The sequence below is a fragment of the Rhipicephalus sanguineus genome, chromosome 1 (genome assembly GCF_013339695.2).
Source record: "Rhipicephalus sanguineus isolate Rsan-2018 chromosome 1, BIME_Rsan_1.4, whole genome shotgun sequence".
Classification (NCBI taxonomy): Eukaryota; Metazoa; Arthropoda; class Arachnida; order Ixodida; family Ixodidae; genus Rhipicephalus; species Rhipicephalus sanguineus.
In genome coordinates, this window is record NC_051176.1 from 226761145 (window position 1) to 226780685 (window position 19541).

Genomic DNA, 19541 nt, shown 5'->3' on the forward strand with positions numbered 1-19541 from the left:
CGGTGGCCGTCCGGACCCCAGACATTGGGGCGACGATGAGGCCACCTGCCCCCACGGCGGGTGTGGCTAGTTCCACCCCGCCACCTAAGAAGGACCAGCAGGCCAGTGGCTCAACGGTCCAAAAGACCTCCCCTTCCGAGGAGAGGCCTAAACCTAATGCCCAGACGCGCAGCGCGCGTTCATCCAGCGTCTCTGACGAGACAATGGATACAACACAAGGCCCTTCGGCACTACCGCCGAAAGGCCGCCAGAACTCTCTTGAGCGCTTGCCGAGAGGCAAGCTCAAGAGGTGAGCAGAACACGGAAACGATTACTTGACCTTGGGTCGGGTCTTCTGCGATGCAGAAGCATTACTCTCTGATAGCATAATGGCAGTTCAGGTACTCCATTGGAATGCTCGCGGACTCTTACGCAACCTTGACGACATTAAGGAATTGCTGTCCGAATATAAACCCAAGGTCTTTTGCGTCCAGGAAACCCATTTAAAATCGACAAACAATAACTTTTTAAAACAATACGTTATATACCGAAAGGATCGCGATAGCGGTCTTTCCGCCGCCGGTGGAGTTGCTATATTAGCAGAAAGCTCGATAGCCAGCCAACATTTGGCGCTCAATACTCCTCTTGAGGCGGTCGCTATTCGAGCCATACTGCTTAACTCCTTATAACTATATGTTCTATATACATCTCACCTGACTATAGACTCTCAAAAACAGAGATCGAAGACCTGCTAGACCAACTGCCAGAACCTTTTATATTAGTTGGAGATCTAAATGCTCATAATCAGCTTTGGGGCGATCCGCGCTGTGATGCGAGGGGGCGCATAATAGAACAGTACTTGCTATCGTCGGGTGCATGTTTGCTTAACAAGGGACAACCTACATTTTATAGCGCGGCACATAAGACATACTCATCAATCGACCTCTCGATCTCCTCTCCTTCGCTCATGTCGTATCTAGAGTGGAAGGTGATCAACAATCCCTATAATAGTGATCACTTCCCGGTGGCCTTGCTAGCTACTGGTAAGCAGGAGGGCCCTACATTTCCTAAACGATGGAAGCTGTCTAAAGCGAACTGGGAACTATTCTATGCGCTATCATCGCTGCTATATAGCACTATAGAACACCTTGATGTTGAGGGTATGGCAGCGTTCATAACAAAATACATCATATCTGCCGCAAATGAATCGATTCCCAAAGGACTGGGCAGAAGGGCCAATGCTAAGCCATGGTGGAATGAGGAATGCGAAAAGGCAAAAAAGGATCAGAACAAAGCATGGGGCATGCTGTCTCGCTATCCTACAGCTGAAAACTTAATAGAATTCAAGCATTGTAAAGCAAATGGAAGGCGCATCCGACGTATAGCAAAGAGGGAGAGTTGGATGAAATACCTCTCCTCAATTAATTCCTACGCAGACTCGAGAAAAGTCTATCAAAGGGCTAGGATACTCAAGGCGCAACCCGCTAGCCCTCTTCCATTAGTAAGCAGTCTTGGAACCACACTTGAAAGTCAGGCTGACCGGCTAGGAGAGCACTTCCAGCACATATCGAGCTCGGAGCACTACTCAAGGGCATTTCTGAGCCATAAGACAACGGTGGAGTCTTGCCATTTCCGCCCACAGAAACCCACTGAGGGAGGGTACAACAGCCCCATTACTATGCACGAGCTTAATGTTGCACTTAAGAGCTCTGGAAACTCAGCACCGGGGGCAGATCAAATCACATACGAGATGATCAGGCGATTACCCAGAGAAACACTGGAATGCTTACTTGGCCTATATAACAAAATCTTGTCCACAGGGCACATGCCTTATTCGTGGAAGGAGGCCATAATAATCCCCATCCTGAAGCAAGGCAAGGATGCATCGGATGTAAGAAATTACAGGCCTATTGCCCTAACTAGCTGTTTATGCAAGTTGTTCGAAAAAATCATAAACCGCCGTCTAATGTATTTTCTGGAATTTAATGGAATCCTAGATCCGCACCAAGCCGGCTTTCGCGCAAGCAGGTGTACGACAGATAACTTAGTACTGCTAGAATCGTATATTAGGGAAGCATTTGTGCACAAGCAGTATTGCCTCTCTGTTTTCTTTGACCTTGAAAAGGCATACGATACAGCCTGGCGCTATGGAATACTAAGGGACTTGGATAGCTACGGCATATGTGGCAACCTATACAACGTCATACACAGCTACCTGACTGACAGGAAATTTCGAGTACGGGTCGGTACAGCACTCTCCAAACATACATACAAGAAAACGGAGTCCCGCAGGGGGGAGTTCTCAGCTGCACCCTTTTATAGTAAAGATGAACTCTCTACGCACTGCTCTCCCACCGACGATATCCTACTCTGTTTACGTAGATGATATCCAAGTAAGCTTTCGGTCGTGTAACTTGTCCATTTGCGAACGGCAAATTCAGCTGGGCGTGAACCATGTCTCGAAATGGGCAAATGAGAATGGTTTCGCAGTTAATGTTGACAAACTGTTTGTGTCTTGTTTAATAAATCCAGATCTGTTCAGCCGGCCCCTTGTATCAAAATCAATGGCTCACCCATATGTGTTAAGAATGAACATAAGTTTCTTGGGCTAATTTTTGATGTTCGTATGTCTTTCATTCCTCACATCAAGGCACTGAAGTTAAAATGCCTGAAAACGGTGAACTTGCTCAAAATGCTGTCGCACCCATCATGGGGAACTGACACTAAATGTCTGTTATCGCTTTTAACAGTCTTGTTAAAAGCCGACTAAACTATGGCTGCGTAGTGTACCAATCAGCCTCAAAAACGGCACTTAAGATGCTGGATCCGGTGTACCACTTAGGCATTCGTCTTGCTACCGGTGCGTTCCGCACAAGTCCGTAAGTAGTCTGTACGTTGAGGCAAACGAGTGGCCCATGCAACTCGAGCGTGAATACTGCAGCCTCATGTACACCCTTAAGCTATCTTCCATTCCGACACACCCCTGTGCAAAACTCGTGGCGGACACTTCTGCTCTAAGGTTTTTTGAAAAGCGACCGTCTCTTTCAAAGCCATTCAGTCTTACCTGTACCGCGACAGCTGCTCAAGCCGAAATACCGCTACAACAAGTCGCTCAAGCACCTTCCATAGAGTGGCTCCCACCGTGGCAAAAAACCCACATAAAATGTGACATGTCTTTTTGCCACATAGATAAACAGCGCCATCCTCGTGCAGCTATACAACAGCATTTCCTATCACTCCAGTACAAATATCGTGGCTGTCAGCAATTTTACACAGAAGCGTCAAAGACTAGACAATCTGTATCTGCCGCTGCCATCAGGCCTGAATTCGCCTCTTCACAAAGACTGAACACGCACACTAGTATTTTTACCGCAGAAGCATATGCCATATTAACCGCCATAAAATACATCACTAATAATAACATTAAGGAGTCAGTCGTATTTACTGATTCATTGAGCGTTGTTCGTGCATTAGACACTGGCAAACCAAACAAAAATCCAGTCCTCAGTGATTTAGAAAGGCAATTAATTACGGCATATCCGAACACCCCAGAGATTACAGTATGTTGGGTACCTAGCCATGTCGGTATAGATGGGAACGAGAGAGCGGATGCCTGCGCAGCAGTAGCCGCGCAAAAAAGCCATGTTGACGTGGACACTGTGCCATACAAAGATCTCAAAGCGCTTGTCCACCGCAATCTACGTGAGAGGTGGCAGAAAACAATGGGACCTCGAAATAAACAACAAGCTCCATACAGTGCAACCTCGTATTAAAAACATAGTTTTCCCCGGTCGTGATAGATACAAAGAAGTTGTACTATGCCGACTCCGTATAGGACACACCTATAGCACACATTCCCATCTCTTAAACGGCTCAAACGCACCAAAATGCGAAAGATGTGGGAAGAACCTGTCCGTTTTACACGTCCTTATCGAATGTACTCAAATGGAGATGGAGCGGAAACGCCACTTTCCGGAGATCTTTAAAAGACATATCCCGCTTCATCCATCACTGTTTTTATCAGACAGCCCCATGGTTCCCTTTAACAAACTTTTACACTTTTTAAGCGACGTCCATTTTCTGCAGCGTATATTCTGGCGACCCAGGTAGCAGCCCAGCCCTCAACTCTGAGGGCAAGGCTAGCCTTATTCTTGGTGATATCGGTGGCTTGTCAGACCCTACCACGGTAGGGCCACTTGGTATAAGCCGCCAGATATGTTTGCAGTCCTTCAGCTACTGTTGTGCTATCTGTGCTATATGCAACATTTTATCTATTATGCACAGTATCATCACTGCCCGCGATACCAACATACCATTATCTGACATTCATTGCACATTTTCCATGTCATTGTCATAATTTTATTACGTATATATATATTTACGCATATTTAGTGCACTGCATTTTAGGCCCTTTACAGCCATGTTACACTTTCCCACAGTCATTGATCACACCGATGCATTTACATGTTACATTGCCTTGGCGCTCTATGGCCATTGTAGCCTTTGCGCCATTAAACCATAACAACAACAACAGCAGTCTGCCCTTTTATTTGAAACGATAGGTCAAAAGTGTACTTTTCGTGCACATTCTTGTATAATTTCTTAACACTTTAAGGTTTCTTGCCGTTCATTCCGCAGCACTCCTTAGGTGTTTCCATTAAGCTTTCTGAATCTTGCAGTGTTCTTCCCTAATCAATAGTTAAGAGAAACGGCGCGATACGATTGTTGGTTGAAGGGAACTGTGAAAAATGTTGATCTCGCAGAGCTTTCGCCACTTTTGAGTCGGGCAAATAGTTGATACTTCTTATATATATTATAGGGTCAGGCGTTCTTTATTCGACCTCTGGCTTTCAACAAGGCGTGAGAGCGAACGTGGGCGAAGAACGCAGTCAAACTGGAAGATGAACCAACACGTTACGAAACGTGACGAATGTTCTGAGATCACATACCCCATGCTCCCTAGCCCCTCCTCGCTTAAGTATATTCCTCAGTCTACAAGAAAAAAAAGAAAGAAATCAAGCGAGGGAGCGAAGGGACTCGTGTGGCAACGCGATTGCGCATGCACACGCGAGAAGACAGTTCAGCTGAAAGGCCAGTTGGGTTGCACGTTCGCACGACCCCTTTCCGGTTCTCCATGACGGCGTAGTTTGCGAGTCGTATACCGACGACAACGCACGCTGACCAGTGTAGTTGAGTCGGTGCTCATATTGACCTACGCGCACAAGGGCCTTCAAAGAAACGTGGTGTCAAAGGCTGAGACCGGCTTTCTTTCATTTTCGAGGATACTATACGTACCGTGTCTCATTCTTCGATTGACTCACGCGATTCCTACACGAGAGCAAGCTCTGAAGCAATTCTTCGGGTGCCCAATAAGACGTGATGGTATGCCTCTACGGGTAGATTGCTTGAAAGGCCAGCTGGACGGGTGTGAAGCAATCGTTCCGCAGGGTCAATATTTGCATGCGTATTACTGGTCCGCTACATTCCGCGGAAATAAGGCTGTGTTCGGAAGCTTATACCTATGGGATTAGTTATACTCGCGCTATGAAAGACCAAAGGTAATAGCACGTGTTTGCTGTAACGGTATCGGCACAACAGAAGTAGGGCGTAGCAACTGGCCTTTGTCGATGAACAGAAGTTATTATTTAATACCGCATACTGTGCTGGCCAACGTGATACGGTAGCACTAGGTGTTGTGTCACGAATCGGTTGGCACTGAGGTGCTTACACTTACCTTCTGGAAACGCTTCATATAGCGCTAGAGATCTTGTCTTATTGATGGTGTAACTCCGGGCTACCGCAGAGAATGACGTAAACATTAATGATGCCTGTTTGTTTCATAGATGGTAGTTTGTTTATACGTGCGACTTACTGCTGGCCATTTGCGGCGTCTGTGTATCTGGCCTCGTGCTCATTGCCGATAGCTGCTGAGGCTGGTTCTTTCAAGTTCGTTGCACCATCGTCAGGCCACCGTTAGGTCATTTTTATACACTTTGAATATAGAAACGTCAGAAAAAATACAAAGAAAAATTCATGACACGAAAATGCACTAATGTGTGGAGCCCTTTCAAATTGCTACGCTTGACAAACGCTGGTGCAACGTTAAGTGTCTGCACAACTTTCGATTGCAGTCGTTTTTTCTTCGCTCATATAGAACAAAGAGACACAAAAGCAGTACATATTTGTGTTTTATTGGCCTTGATGCGAATCAACGCATCGAGAATTAAAAGAAGCAGGTTGTAGCTCATAAATTTCTATCGTTGCCTCAACTGCTTGTCATACGTCTTTGGCTGAAAGCAGGGCCTCCGACTAGCATGAAATGCATGATGGTATCGAGGAGGAAGCTTTGTGGCCGCTGTGACAGACACCTGTTTACATATTTCATCTATGTGCAGAGGCAATCTTTTTTTTTTCTTGTTACACCTTGCAAGAGACCCACCTGCGAAGCGAACTGGCAGAGCACTGACCGCCAAAGGAGGGCAACGCCTGCGTCGTGACCTACGCGCGTGCCGCGGGACAAGCCTGTTTCTTTCCCATCTGAATACGTCAAGAAGACTGCTACTATGTATCGCATGTAGAGCCGTATTTGACAGTTATTAAATGATACGATCGTGAACGATACCTTTGCATTGGCTGTTCTCATTTATTTTCAAATACCGTTCGAACAGCAATTTTTTTTATAACTTTATGCGTAAGAGTTGTGGCTGATTGCCTTACTCCGAGGCACCGAGTTTGTGAGCGTATGGAGAAGCATGCGCTGTGTTAGCGTATAAGAGAGGCTCAGGCGGCAATACTGTCGTAATAGTAGGATAGGCTAATCGAGCCTTTGCAACACCTTCACCATCCAGCTTGTGCTAGCTTCTGTCCTTATCGAGAGCGAAGAATAGCGATTTACTCAGACTGACCGCAGTGTTATTTGATGTTGATATGAACCGTTGATTTGCTACATTTATTTACGATCTGTTCCGCGTGGGTGTTGGCTAACTGTCGTGGCAGCACATTTCTCATCGTTTGTCTGCTTGTATGATGCCTACATTAAGATCGACAACTGTAACAAACGGTATTTCCTTACATTGTTTAATCCACCCAAAGTGTGGCACGTAACCGCATTCCCCGGGCGCCACACGGGATGGGGACAAAGGGTGTCTTGACGTGCTTGGCAGACATTTCATGTTATTGAATGCGAAGGAGTTCTTTGCGAACCAAAGGCACTTTGACCGTTTCTATCTATCTATCTATCTATCTATCTATCTATCTATCTATCTATCTATCTATCTATCTATCTATCTATCTATCTATCTATCTATCTATCTATCTATCTATCTATCTATCTATCTATCTATCTATCTATCTATCTATCTATCTATCTATCTATCTATCTATCTATCTATCTATCTATCTATCTATCTATCTATCTATCTATCTATCTATCTATCTATCTCCTTAGCTTACGGGCCGCATTCTACCTAAACTTATATGCAAATCAAATAGCATAATGGAGTTTTTCGGTATATGAACCGCAAATAATTCTTTAAGAGTACTCCTCTCAAAAATTAATTCCGAAATTTGTCGTCCAAAAAGTAGGATTGTCACATCAATCATGCTCCTCAATTTTGGTTTATATGCAATTGATATACCTGTAGTAAAAATCTGGGGTGTTCTTTTTTCAAGAAAGCATGGCTTGGATTTCTCGGACAGAACATTATCACTTTAAGCTCTCTCGCATCGTTGGACGATTTATTGTGCTTGAAGTTTATCTTGCCGCTACATGTAACACTTACGTTGTACATTTCACCTTTCTTGTGGTGCCGTATTGTGGGGGTACACGTACAGTTTCCAGCATATATAAATTCCATCTGCTGCCTATGAGTGTTGTCCGGATAACAGCAAATGTACCAGGTGGCTTACATACTGAACACATCTTTTAGGACCCTGATTCATATTAGAACATCTCAATAAGTTCCTCTTATTGAAACGTTGTTGCGCTTGTTCAAATAATTATGATTCCTTCTTAGCGAAACTAGGGACATTAACTACTTCTGCTTCGTAAATAACACACTTAGTAAACAGATATGGAAGATATGTTCTATCTGTACTAATTATGGTTGTGATTTGGTGCAATACTTGCCCCCACAATCCCTAAACTCCGTAGCATGCTTAAATTGCGTGGCACCAATATTTCATTTCATAAATGCTTTTCTTTTTTTGTTTCTTGCATTATGTTATTATGTATCTGCTTTGAGGGACATCCTTCTTTTTGTTCTGCTATTGCACTGTAAACTGGTTGCAATCCTCGGTCAGTCTTTAACATGCATTTTTGCTTGCATACTTCCAGGATCGACGCTCTAAATTGTCTTCTCTTGTGGTGCTGATGTAAAGTGAAACGGAAAAAAAATCGCATGCGAGATGTACCTAGAGGCTCTAGTTTTCGGCGATTCTGCGAAATATTGCAGCATTTTTCGCAGAAATGCGCAATAACTAGGAGTGTGCGAACATTCGAGTTCAAATTCGAATGGAATAACACGTGATCGTGGAATCGCAGTAAGCTAGAGCCTATAGTCATCGTCAAGCCAGCCTTCTTCGCGAACTACGATGACCAGGCCCTGCTGGCTTTGAAGTGCGCTCCCAATATTTCCGCTTTTTCGTCCCTCGGAAACTTCGGCGCTTGGCGTCACATGGGAACATTTGGTAACACTATAGCCGCCACTGGCCAACTACCCGTTATGAAACCCCGAACGTGCGTCCCGCCACGCAGACAGACAGACAGACAATGAACTTTATTTGGTCCTGAGGAGCTTTCGCGGGAACCCCTATCGGGGACCCGCGGCAGCCGCTGGCCGCGTCCAAGTCGGGGCTGGGACACCGTGATGTTCCGCCCTTTCTTGGGCCCTCTGGATTGCCTGGATTTGTGCCTGGAGCGATGGGCTCCGGAGTGCCTCTTCCCAGTCGGCTTCGCTGGATAGAGGGCCGTTAGGTAACGCGGGGCATTGCCAAGCCAGTTAGTTTTTTTCGGCATGAAGGATAACATCCCTTTTGAATGCTGCTAGTGACAGGGACTTATTGACAGGGGTTAATAGTGACACGGACTTAGCACCGTTTCTTTCCAAACAAGAAGAGCTAGGTGTAGATTTTGTTGTTGTGACTTTCTGGACATTGATTCAACACTTAACTCCAATGCTTTCTTTAATTGTCCTTAATTACCTCTCAATACCGATGCACTCTTATGACGCAGAAAGATCATTCAGGCGCTACGGTGACCTTGTGTCCCACAAGCGTCATTATCTTGGTTAAAAAGTGCAAAGCATCACCTGATGCACAGCCACAACAGCTTCCTTTAGTTTCAATAATTCAAGAACGTCTAGAGGCTGAAAGCTTTTACTAAATAAGCTGTACCTGATGTCTGTTAAATGTTGCCGCAAAATTTTGCAGATTCCTCTATATATGGATATTCAGAATTCAAATTTGCCACCGCATAAAGTTTGTAGATATACCTAAAATTAGTCTGTTAAGCTGGATGTAAAATGAAAGATGCACTTCACTTACACGACAAATAGCGGTGATGAAACGATTAATTAAAATGTTTTCGTAATTAACTATTAATGTGCCTGTTTTAGGGCGCACCTTGAAATTGAGATAGTTATATGGAGTTTTAATCGGGTAGTATGCCCTGAAACATAAATCCTGGAGATCCCGCGGTCCACAAATACGTAACCGATCTTGAAATGCTACCTAGCTGAGCTCCGGCATGATTTGGTCGTCATTTACAGCCATCCCCATGAAGAGATAGAGCACTGCAACCCAGCTGCCACAAGCTATTGCTTTAAAATATATTTTAAGGTATAAAAATAAGAAAGAAAGGAGGCGAACCAGGTTATGTCCCTGTGGCATTCCAAAGAACCTAAGAAGTATTTACTGCCATGACAGCGTTGCTCATGCAGAAACTGAAGTTGTTCATGCTGGATAAAACAGTCAGAAATTCAACTCGCACACAAATCAATGTTTATTGAAAGGTCCGCACGAAATGCGACACATAGACGAAGGCAAACCGCAGCCAGCGAAGTACGTGCCATAAATATATAAAAGAAAGCCCGAGATGGTGCCTTCTAGGCGCGAAATAATGCGCAACAAGGACAAAAACACTTTCGGGTATTTATTTATTTATTTATTTATTTATTTATTTATTTATTTATTTATTTGTTTGTGTGTGTGTTTGTTTGTTTGTTTGTTTATTTATTTACCGAATGGTAATGCTCTACCGAACATGAATTAGTCAAGCACAAACTAGAAGCGAGAAGGTCGTTTCAAATTAATGTATAGATTAATGGCATAATTTGGTTTCAAGGAAAATAAGAAAACAAACTACTGAGATGATACTATCGCGTATTTGCTGTGGATGAAAAATCAAAACAATAAAACATGAAAAACAGCGATAAACGTGATGTGTATTATTTGACGCTCACGCTAAAGGCTACGCGTGATGTTTTCTAAAGCGAATACCATTGGCGTGTCAGGTGAGCGATTGTAATGCCCCCTGTCCGTTCCCGCGGGTATGCAGTCCTGAAGATGCCAACACGTGTCGCTCATTTACACTTCTGCGCCGCAGGTCTTATCGCTGGTTGTATATGCAATGGCGAGGCGTCTCAGTTGCCCTCAGTAGGGAGACGGTGCCATCCAGGCCTGCCTGGCGGCGCACTACGATATCTGGGAGAACACTTCTCGAGGAATGGGTATCGGGTGTTCGCCATCGTAGGGCATCAACTTCTGAGACCTCGGGTGCAGGGCGTACGTGCCTTGGACAACAAAAGTCGGCCGGAATGGATCTTGGCCAGGCAGCGGGGGCATCATCGGCCGCCTGCTTTCCTGCAGAGAGGAGAATGCGCCACGCGATAGAAACGTTAGCACAGTCGGAGATATGCGGCCAACCTTGGCATGTGCGCGAAAAGGCTTCTCGGCAGCATCGGGACGCAATTAAATAAGTGTTGTCTTCAAACCTGAGGTTTCAACATTTAAATAACGAAGAGTCTTTGGGAGTGGGTACCATGTGACGAGAAGTGAGCAAAAGCGGCAAAAAAAAAAAAATTGTCATTGTTGAAACGCCAGCTTTGGCCCGTATATGCCCGCGAGAAACTTTTCAAGGTACCTGATAATTTATTCCCCCTTCCCGCATTCAGATTTTCAGCTTTAGTTTACATTTAGTACCAATTTTTTTGTATATTGAGTGGATAGCTAAGAAGCAACAACAAAAGTATTTGCAATGGGCGAACAAAAATCTGCACGTGCGAAATGGCGCCTATCCTTTTGGGGTTCTACGCACGGGAGAGAAACATGCGCAAACTTTTTCTTTATGACATGAGCTCTGTCACAGTGTTAGTAGCGTGTCACCAGTTTTGTGAGCGAAGCGGTCAGAGATAACTTTGCACTGATACAGCAGATATAGGTCGGCAATCTCACTCATGAGTCCACTCACTCGGACTTACTCAGATCAAGCCGTGAGTCTGAGTCTAAGTGAGTCCGGCTGAGTAACATTTCGGTGAGTTTGGGTCCGAGTGAGTCTGGTTGAGAAAATTTTGGTGATTCTGAGTCCGAGTGAAGTCCTAAGCGACAACTATATTTCTTGAGTGAGTTCGACTGCAGCTCCGTTTTCTTTGCCGACCTATCGTCCTGTCTAATCATCTTCAGCGCTACTATTAGCCTATGCCTGCTCACGTACGCAACCAATCAAGTTTTTACAGCGAGGCTGTTGTAGCTCACCGTAGTTTGTGCGGTGTCACCAGAAAAATATCATCATGAACCGACACGCGCTCACTTCGTCCTCTTCTTCATCGTCGTCGTCTTCACCTTCTGCCTCGCTCCCAAAACACAAGTCCCGATTTCTCCGCCGCGGGATGCGATATCGTTGATGGGCGAGACGACGAGTACAGAGAGAGAGAAAGAGAGAAATTCTAAGGGAAAAAAATTTTCTTCGCGAGGCGAGATTCGAATCCGCGTACACACCATCCGCAGGCGATAGGCTAGCAGAGCACAGCATAGCCTTGTATAGTACAGTATAGCAAGTGAGTGGGAAAGGGAAGCGAGGGAGAGGAGGGCAGATGTGAAGGTGAGGAGGGAGGAGAGGGTAAAAGATGCCCTAGAAAGAAAGATAAAAAGAGAAACAGAGGGAACAAAAGGCAGAAAGAAAAAGATGGGGAGAAAGAGAGAGAATCGAAGAGAGAAGATATAGAGAGTGAGAGAAAGAGATAGAAAGAGGAAGCGAGAAATACAGAGATAGAGAGAAAGAAATGGAAGACGGAGAAAGAAAGATGGAAAGACCAAGAGAAAGAAAGAGAAAGAAAGAGAGAGATAGAGACAGAAATAGGGAGTTGGGGGTCACCAGCTTCACTGCTACCGCAGTCTTCGCGCCACTAGTACGGAGCTGCCCTACTTTTTTTACTCACGTCAACTCACACACATTTCAACGCACTAGCGTTCATATGCCAACTCAATATTTATTAAGGCGAAAGCCTTAGGTGCCTCATCAAACGCGAAAATTGACCGTCGGCGTCGGCGGTGTCAACATGAGTGAGGCAGAAAATCATCACGTGATGACGTCATCGTGACCTCACATATCGCCATAAATTTGTGACATCGTTGCGACGTCACTGTGACGTCAAATAATGTGACGTCACATGATGACATCATCACATGGCGTCGTCGCTTGTTCAAAGGTGGGCCGATCCTAGAGGCGGTACAAAACCAGGTGAGGTGCAGGAAGGAAGGAAATCAGGAGAGAGAGGCAAGGCAGGGATGCTAACCAGTTTAGCATAACCGGCATGCTACCCTGCACAGGGGAAAGAGATGGGAGGAGACTGAAAGGAGAGTAAAGAGAAGACAGAAAGAGAGGGGTAGCACACACACAACGTCACAGGCCGGCAGTCTCGTACGGTATGTGGCATCAGTATCAGCCTACAGCCGCTCGTACAAGTCTGTTGTCCTTAGAAATTTTAACAATGCCTTCGTTGCTTAATTCTCGATGACTTTTCGGGATGATATTCCAGGATAGTTGCTAGCGGTTGCTAGTGACATCGGTCTGGGGTCAAGGCGAGCGAGAGCAATTGTGAGTGATCGTCTCTGCACAGCGTAGCGAGGACAGTCGTAGAAGAGATGCTGTGATGTCTCGTCGATGCCAGAGACGTCGCAAATAGCGTTGTTGGCCATCCCTATACGAAGCGAAAATAACTTTGTGAAAGCTTACAATGCCTCCGATCCTGGAAGCAGTGGAAAACGACGTTATGTACAGAAAGCTTTCGGAGGGGGGTGGGGAGGATCAACACATCGACTGAGAAGAAAAAGAAAAATATATAATTATAGTAATATCATTGTTGTGGTTTTACGTCCCAAAACCACGATATGACTATGAAGGACGCCGTGGTAGAGGGCTCCAGAAAATGATGACCATCAGGTGCTCTTTAACGGACACTTAATCTAGGTACACGGACCTCCAGCATTTCGCATCCATTGAAGTCCGGCTGAGGAAAATTTTGTTGATTCTGAGTCCGAGTGAGCCTAAGCGCAAGTTATATTTCTTGAGTGAGTCTGAGTGAGCTCCGCTTTTTTTGCCGACCTATGACACCAGAGTGTCAGTTCGGCAAATGCGTCCAACTTTATAAAATAAGTATCTTCTTGCGTTGAAGTGGAGGAATAGTAAAATGAAGGAAACATGAGAAAATTAGCAAAAATGCATTAATTGCGAATGCAGACGCATAGCAATGTTCATAAAGAATATTTAACCTTCGCATAATCTTGTCGTCTTCAAGTTGTCAAATATGTCTCTCAGAGCAGACTTTTTTTTTTCTGCACGCATAACAGTCAGGATGTTTTCCTTCGAGGTTCGATTGTCATCGGAGCGGCTCAGTCTATGAGAAATTGGCATGGATTTTCTTGCATCGTTGTGATACAAATGGCAACATTCCTGTTAATGCTGAATATATTCGACATTGGAGCACTGCACGGGCCGGATTTTACGGCCCGGGCCCGGCCCGGGCCCGCTTTATGAAGCCCGAGCCCAGCCCGGGCCCGTGGTTCCAAGCGCGGGCCCGGCCCGGGCCCGGGCGTACATGACCGAACCCAGCCCGAGCCCGGCCCGTGCCCGTCGTTCCAAGCCCGGGCCCGGGCGTTCATTACTAAACTAATCCAGAGCGCGCTTGTTCATTACCAGGCCCGACCCAGCCCGCTAGAGGATATTAGCTGTTGATGATTATTATTAATGATGCCGTGCGCTTTGTAGCGTGCGATCGGACGAAAAATCCGGTGTGTACATGCATCGAAATGTTGCTTTGCCCGAGGTGGTAGCTCAGCGGTTAAGCTGTTTAGCTGTTAAGTCCTAGGACGCGGGTGCGATTCCCGCGGCCACGGCGGCTGCAGTTTGATGGGGGCGAAATGCAAGAACACCCGTGTATATACTTATCTTTAGGTGCACGTTAGAGAACTCGACGTGGTCGAAATTGATCCGGTGCTACTACGGCTTGCCTCGTAATCATATCGTGGTTTTGGCACGTAATACCAAGGAATATGAATGAAATCTACCGTATGTGTCAACCTCGAATAAAAGACCGAAATAAAAGGCCATGGGAACAACCGTTAGCTGGCCCATTGTTAGTGCTGATAATATATATATATATTATATATATATATATATATATATATATATATATATATATATATATATATATGACCATATGTATGTATGTATGACCAGTTTTCGTCCACTTCTCTTTCTTCACAATTACCTTATTTATTACTAAAAACATCCCCTATACTTTCCTTGGCATTATTGTCTGTTAGTTCTCATTAATATTGTGTATAACAAAGAAAACGAGCCCTTGAAATTGACACTTCTTTCCTTCATATATATATATATATATATATATATATATATATATATACCCAGTGCAAGGTAGCCAAACAGGCTCAGCCCTGGTTAACCTGCCTGCCTTTCTTTTATCCTCCTGCTCCTCCTGTTCGGCATTCCTTCGAAACCCTCGCGCGTTTCGTGATAACGTCGCTCCTTAAATCTAGTGCAAGGCAACCGCCCTTGACGAGCCACACACAGTTGCCCACACGTTATGGCAATAAACGCCTTACTTCATTCGCACCTGCTGCGTGCTCTGCGGAAATGGGGGATTGAGAACTCTCGAGTTATGTGGGTGGAAATGAGCAAACAAGAGGAAAGGAAAAACAAAAAAACTATAGGATACAAAAAACGTGGGAGTCCAGATCTCCCTACGCTTCCACACGGAGATTTCTTTTCCGGTTTGAAAAGTTAAGCGTGTCGGATTCATGACGTCTGTCCGTCCAAGCGTCGCTCGTTGAGCCCCCCGAGAGGAGCTGCGTGTGTGGCTGGTGGTTCGATGGCTGTACAGCGGCGCGTATCGCGCAAGCCTTCCGTGGGCAACCACGCGTGTAGCCGCGGCTCCCGCGACGTTCTCAACGAGCCGCCGATCTCTTCATTTCACCGCGCGTTCGCCGGGCGCGCTGTACCGTAGTCGACCCGGAGTCGCCGCCATTCCCATGGCACTTATACCGGCGCTGTATCAAGCGCTAGCACGCTAGAGGCACCAACGACGGAGATCGCATCGCTAGGTGCTCTGTCAAATCACGTTTCCGCGCCACGGGCGAGCGAGCTCGTTTCCCGATAGCGTTCTTTTCTTTTGTTTCTTTACACGCTGCGGGCGCGCACGGAAGGTGTGAGACAACCACGGGACGTTTTCCTTCCACTTCCGGCGATGAGCCTGCGGCTGCGCGATCAGAGCGCGCCGCCCCATTAATCACGCCAGCACCACTCTCTTCTTGGCGCGAACGAAGGGTCGCAGTTTAAGCGGCGCGAAGCGGTGAGCTCGAAGGCACCCGACTGGTGTACGGGTGTTACGCACTTTTTCGGAAAAAAAGAACAGGCGTTGTTTGAAAGGAGCGCCTCTGCAATGCTCTCTGGTACGACCACATCGCCCAGACGACGTTTCCAATTAAAACAGGGATTTCTGGGCCTAACATTCTTTAAGTCACCATTTTGTTAGCCCATCCACCGAGTGTGATGTCAATATAAACGCCGTAATCATTAATTTGACAAATGAAGCGCATCCAAAATGGACCACAGGTGAGCGGAACTTTACATTCTTGTTGGTTTCGTTCCTTTCCTTGTCCTCGCTCTATACGGAATTAGCGCTGCCATATATGTGTGCGAGCCGCAGAAACCAAATAATCCGCTTTTTCACCTATACAAAGAAATTGGGATACTTCAGCGGTTCTTCCCCTGTGGACTCATTTACTGCGACATCGCTTCTTCCCACGTTCCTCATCACTGTTAGTTTTATACAAAACTGTTGCGCTCTTGACTACAGGCTTACTCTTTGAGTAAACAAGACGGTGTAATTAAGAGGTTTATTAGCGATAGCATATAAAAATACGAAGAAACTTTTTCATGGCGGAATTTACGCCTTAAAGATGACAGCGGGTTGAATTCAATAGTGTTAGTAAAACATGCTACAAGAAAACAGCGCTAATAAAACATGGTCTGATGAAGTGCACGACGCACGCGCTAAGGTCCACAACCGCGTTAAAAGGGTGCGAGGATGAAAGACGCGAATCATACTTCTCATCGTCTTCCTGATCTCGACAGGAAAAAGAAAAAGAACTCACAGGGTCCCTTATGCATTCGCCTAAGACTACTCGAAGGCGAAAGCCATCTTCTTGTGTGGCGATGTAGTAATCCTCCCACTCCTCTGAAAGCTTTCTGCACCTAGCGTGGTTTCGCACTGCGTCCGTGATCGGCCCACCTTTGACGAAGCGACTATATTATGCGATGATGTCGTCATGTGACGTCCTGTTATGTGACGTCGAGATGACGTCATACGGCGATGTCATCAAGTGATGATGATTTTTTGCACCACTCGTGTTGACGCCGCCGACGCGGGACGCCAACGCCACCGACGGTCAATTTTCAAGTTTGATGAGGCATCTAAGGCTTTCGCCTAAAAAGTCATGTAACCTTACTGAGCTGTGAGTCTATGACTACATTCAATGCAGCATTGAACCTGTTTAGGGTGCACCTTAAAGTATAGTTTAGGACGGCCCTTAAAGATATTGCAGTGTCGGCCACTACGCACTGATCTGTCGTAAGCGTAGCGGACATTGCTTTGAGGAGAAGGACTGAGGTAGATTTCATGTAGTGCTCGATATTAACTAGGCTTTATCAACGATTCTGTTTCTGTGAGCCTCACAGTGTGTACAAGCTTTTTGAAATAATGTTTCATGCTGTTGTCTTCATCGTGTTAGACATGAAGGTAGACATATTGTTATGTGCAGATCAAGACTCCTAAGGAAAGCCGCAGCGTGCCCTCACTTCGGCGTCGAAATCCTCCGGTGGCTCCTCGAAGCGCACCCTCTCGCGGCTGCTGTGTCCGAGCAAGCGGCGGTCCTTGGGCTTGCGCCTGCGTATCACGTACACGGGGCGGTCCGAACCGCTCGCCACGGCCTCCAGGTCCCGCAGCAGGTCCCGACTCCGGCCCCGCCGAAACACCACCGGTGCATCGTCCACGTCGTCGGCGTCCAGGTAGCGGATGCGGTAGCGCCGCCGGCACGACACCAGCACGACGGCCGCACACAGCAGCACGGCCACCTGCGAACAGAAGAGCCTTCTCGTTCATAGTCCTCCATATCGAGTGATGGCACGTGCAGGGCCTATCGCGGGCAACATCACAGAGTCATGCACTCAGGTGTTTTAAAAAGTGGAATTAAGGATACTAAAATCGATCCGTGCAATATGTTTCATCTGTCTTGTGCCGAGACTCCATTAAGAGACCATGGGCGTAACACGCATACCAACCATTATGTGTTCACTCTTTCATTGGGCAGCTCAGACAATTCTACTGAGCAACTCGCTAGCTTTTTTTTTTCTTTTTTTGTCCAGCCTAATTTGTACTAAGCGAGAAATCATACATATAAAGACATAAAGAAACGTGCAATGCAAACGTTTACCAGTCTGTTGATAAACACTTTTAAAAAATGTTTCAGGGAAACTGTCCATTTATTGTTAAATTTTTTCTAGCTCAAAAGATTTCGTGCGCCCCATATAAAATAGGACAACCTGACTAAATCACTTGCGCGCAGTGATATTCTTGCCTTCAATGAAGATTGAAGCGAGTTATCGTTGCTGCAGGCGAACACGCTTTTGCCTGCCCAGCAAGTTTCACCCAGCAAGTTTCCCAGCAAGTTTTAAATGAGCTCGAATGAAATAAAGGCATGGAGTGCCACTGCCCAGCTGAACACATTGCACGTGCAAGGCGGCAGTGGTAACATGTGTTGGTTACTCTAATTACAATGCGCATGTCGACCGGGACGTAGCTGCTGATGTGTATGTATGATGTGTACGCCTTAATCCTGGCAGTCAAGCAGGTAAACTGCGCGAAAAGCATCCTCTCACAGCAGCTTTCGAACTATATAGGCTGAAATATTTATTTAGTATATTATGCTATCTGATTAGACCTCCGATGCTATACACTCAAGTGCACAATTTCTGGAATCGCAGAATAATCGCTATTAAGAAAACCAATTAGTCAAGAGAAAATGAACTTGGTTTTTCACAGCGTGTTCTTTGATATTGTTATGGTTTATAGACTCCTCTGAAGCCACCTTCACTGGCTCCGACTACTCCTCTTCCCATGATATACACAACTAAAAGCAAACAAAAATTGAAAATTTTGAATAGCACAGGGGCTAGTCCAGAACATTTGCTGTTTCGCACGCCTGTAAATACAAACACTGAAGGTACTGATACTGTTCCGTCAACAAGATAAACAGCCCAAGAGAGTCTGTAAGCCAGCGTATAAGCACTGCACATAACTGCGTAACAAAACACAGCAAAACACGTGAGCAACACATAATAAGATCAGTTATGACTCACTTATCGTGTACACTTTGTAAGAAAAATATGAAATTGATCCCACGAATGTAGAACATTTCGTATGAAAACGTTCCAACCAATCCTTATGCTCGACATACTGTTAGCGAAGGCGGCCGACCTGTGGCGAAGAGCACCTACGAACCACGGCCTGTATTCTAAAAAATGTGTTATGCTAAAGTTGTGCGTAAGAGAATACTTCAATCAATTCTGATACTGTAGACATATCATCAGCGAAGCCGGTTGGCCAATAGGAAAGATCACTTTCGAAAGAAAGCCTTTGGGAATTTGGCCCCAGAGCTTTTCACCAGAGGCACTAAACCTCGTCCTACCAGATTCGAATTACCGAGGGTTTTGTTTTTTTTGCTTTTGTTTTTTTAACTCCCGGAAAAGCTGAGAACACGCGCATCAGCATTTACACGCTGCAACACATCGCATGCTTCCTGTCACGTCATTATCGGCGATGCGTTCCGCTTCCCTGGTCGTCGTCTTCCCCGCGAGGCGTCGGATTAGGAGCGCCGAGCCGGGCGCGATTAGCATGCGTTGCGAAACGCCAGTTCGACGGTCGGCGCCCCGTTGCATGCGCGGTAGGTGTTAACGAGAGCGTCTCGCGTTGTTGCGTGTCGTGTAT

At 45.9% G+C, this 19541-nt stretch overlaps 1 protein-coding gene across 1 annotated transcript; it reads right to left on the minus strand.

Moving 5' to 3' along the window:
* Positions 1 to 10570: 10570 nt before the first annotated feature.
* Positions 10571 to 17681, minus strand: LOC119373578 (uncharacterized). The gene is made up of 2 exons (XM_037643642.2): positions 17354 to 17681; positions 10571 to 10839 (listed from the first exon to the last, which is right to left on the minus strand). Exons 1-2 carry the CDS (start codon positions 17655 to 17657, stop codon positions 10586 to 10588), a joined length of 558 nt encoding a protein of 185 aa, XP_037499570.2. The 5' UTR covers positions 17658 to 17681; the 3' UTR covers positions 10571 to 10585.
* Between the last annotated feature and the right edge of the window lie 1860 nt (positions 17682 to 19541).

Excerpts from the sequence above, each read along its gene's own strand:
- LOC119373578 (XM_037643642.2), bottom strand. The coding sequence starts at position 17,657 with ATGAACGAGAAGGCTCTTCTGTTCGCAGGTGGCCGTGCTGCTGTGTGC. Across the intron at positions 10,840-17,353 it reads CGGAGGATTTCGACGCCGAA|GAAAGCAGGCGGCCGATGAT; the intron begins GTGAGGGCACGC and ends TCCTCTCTGCAG.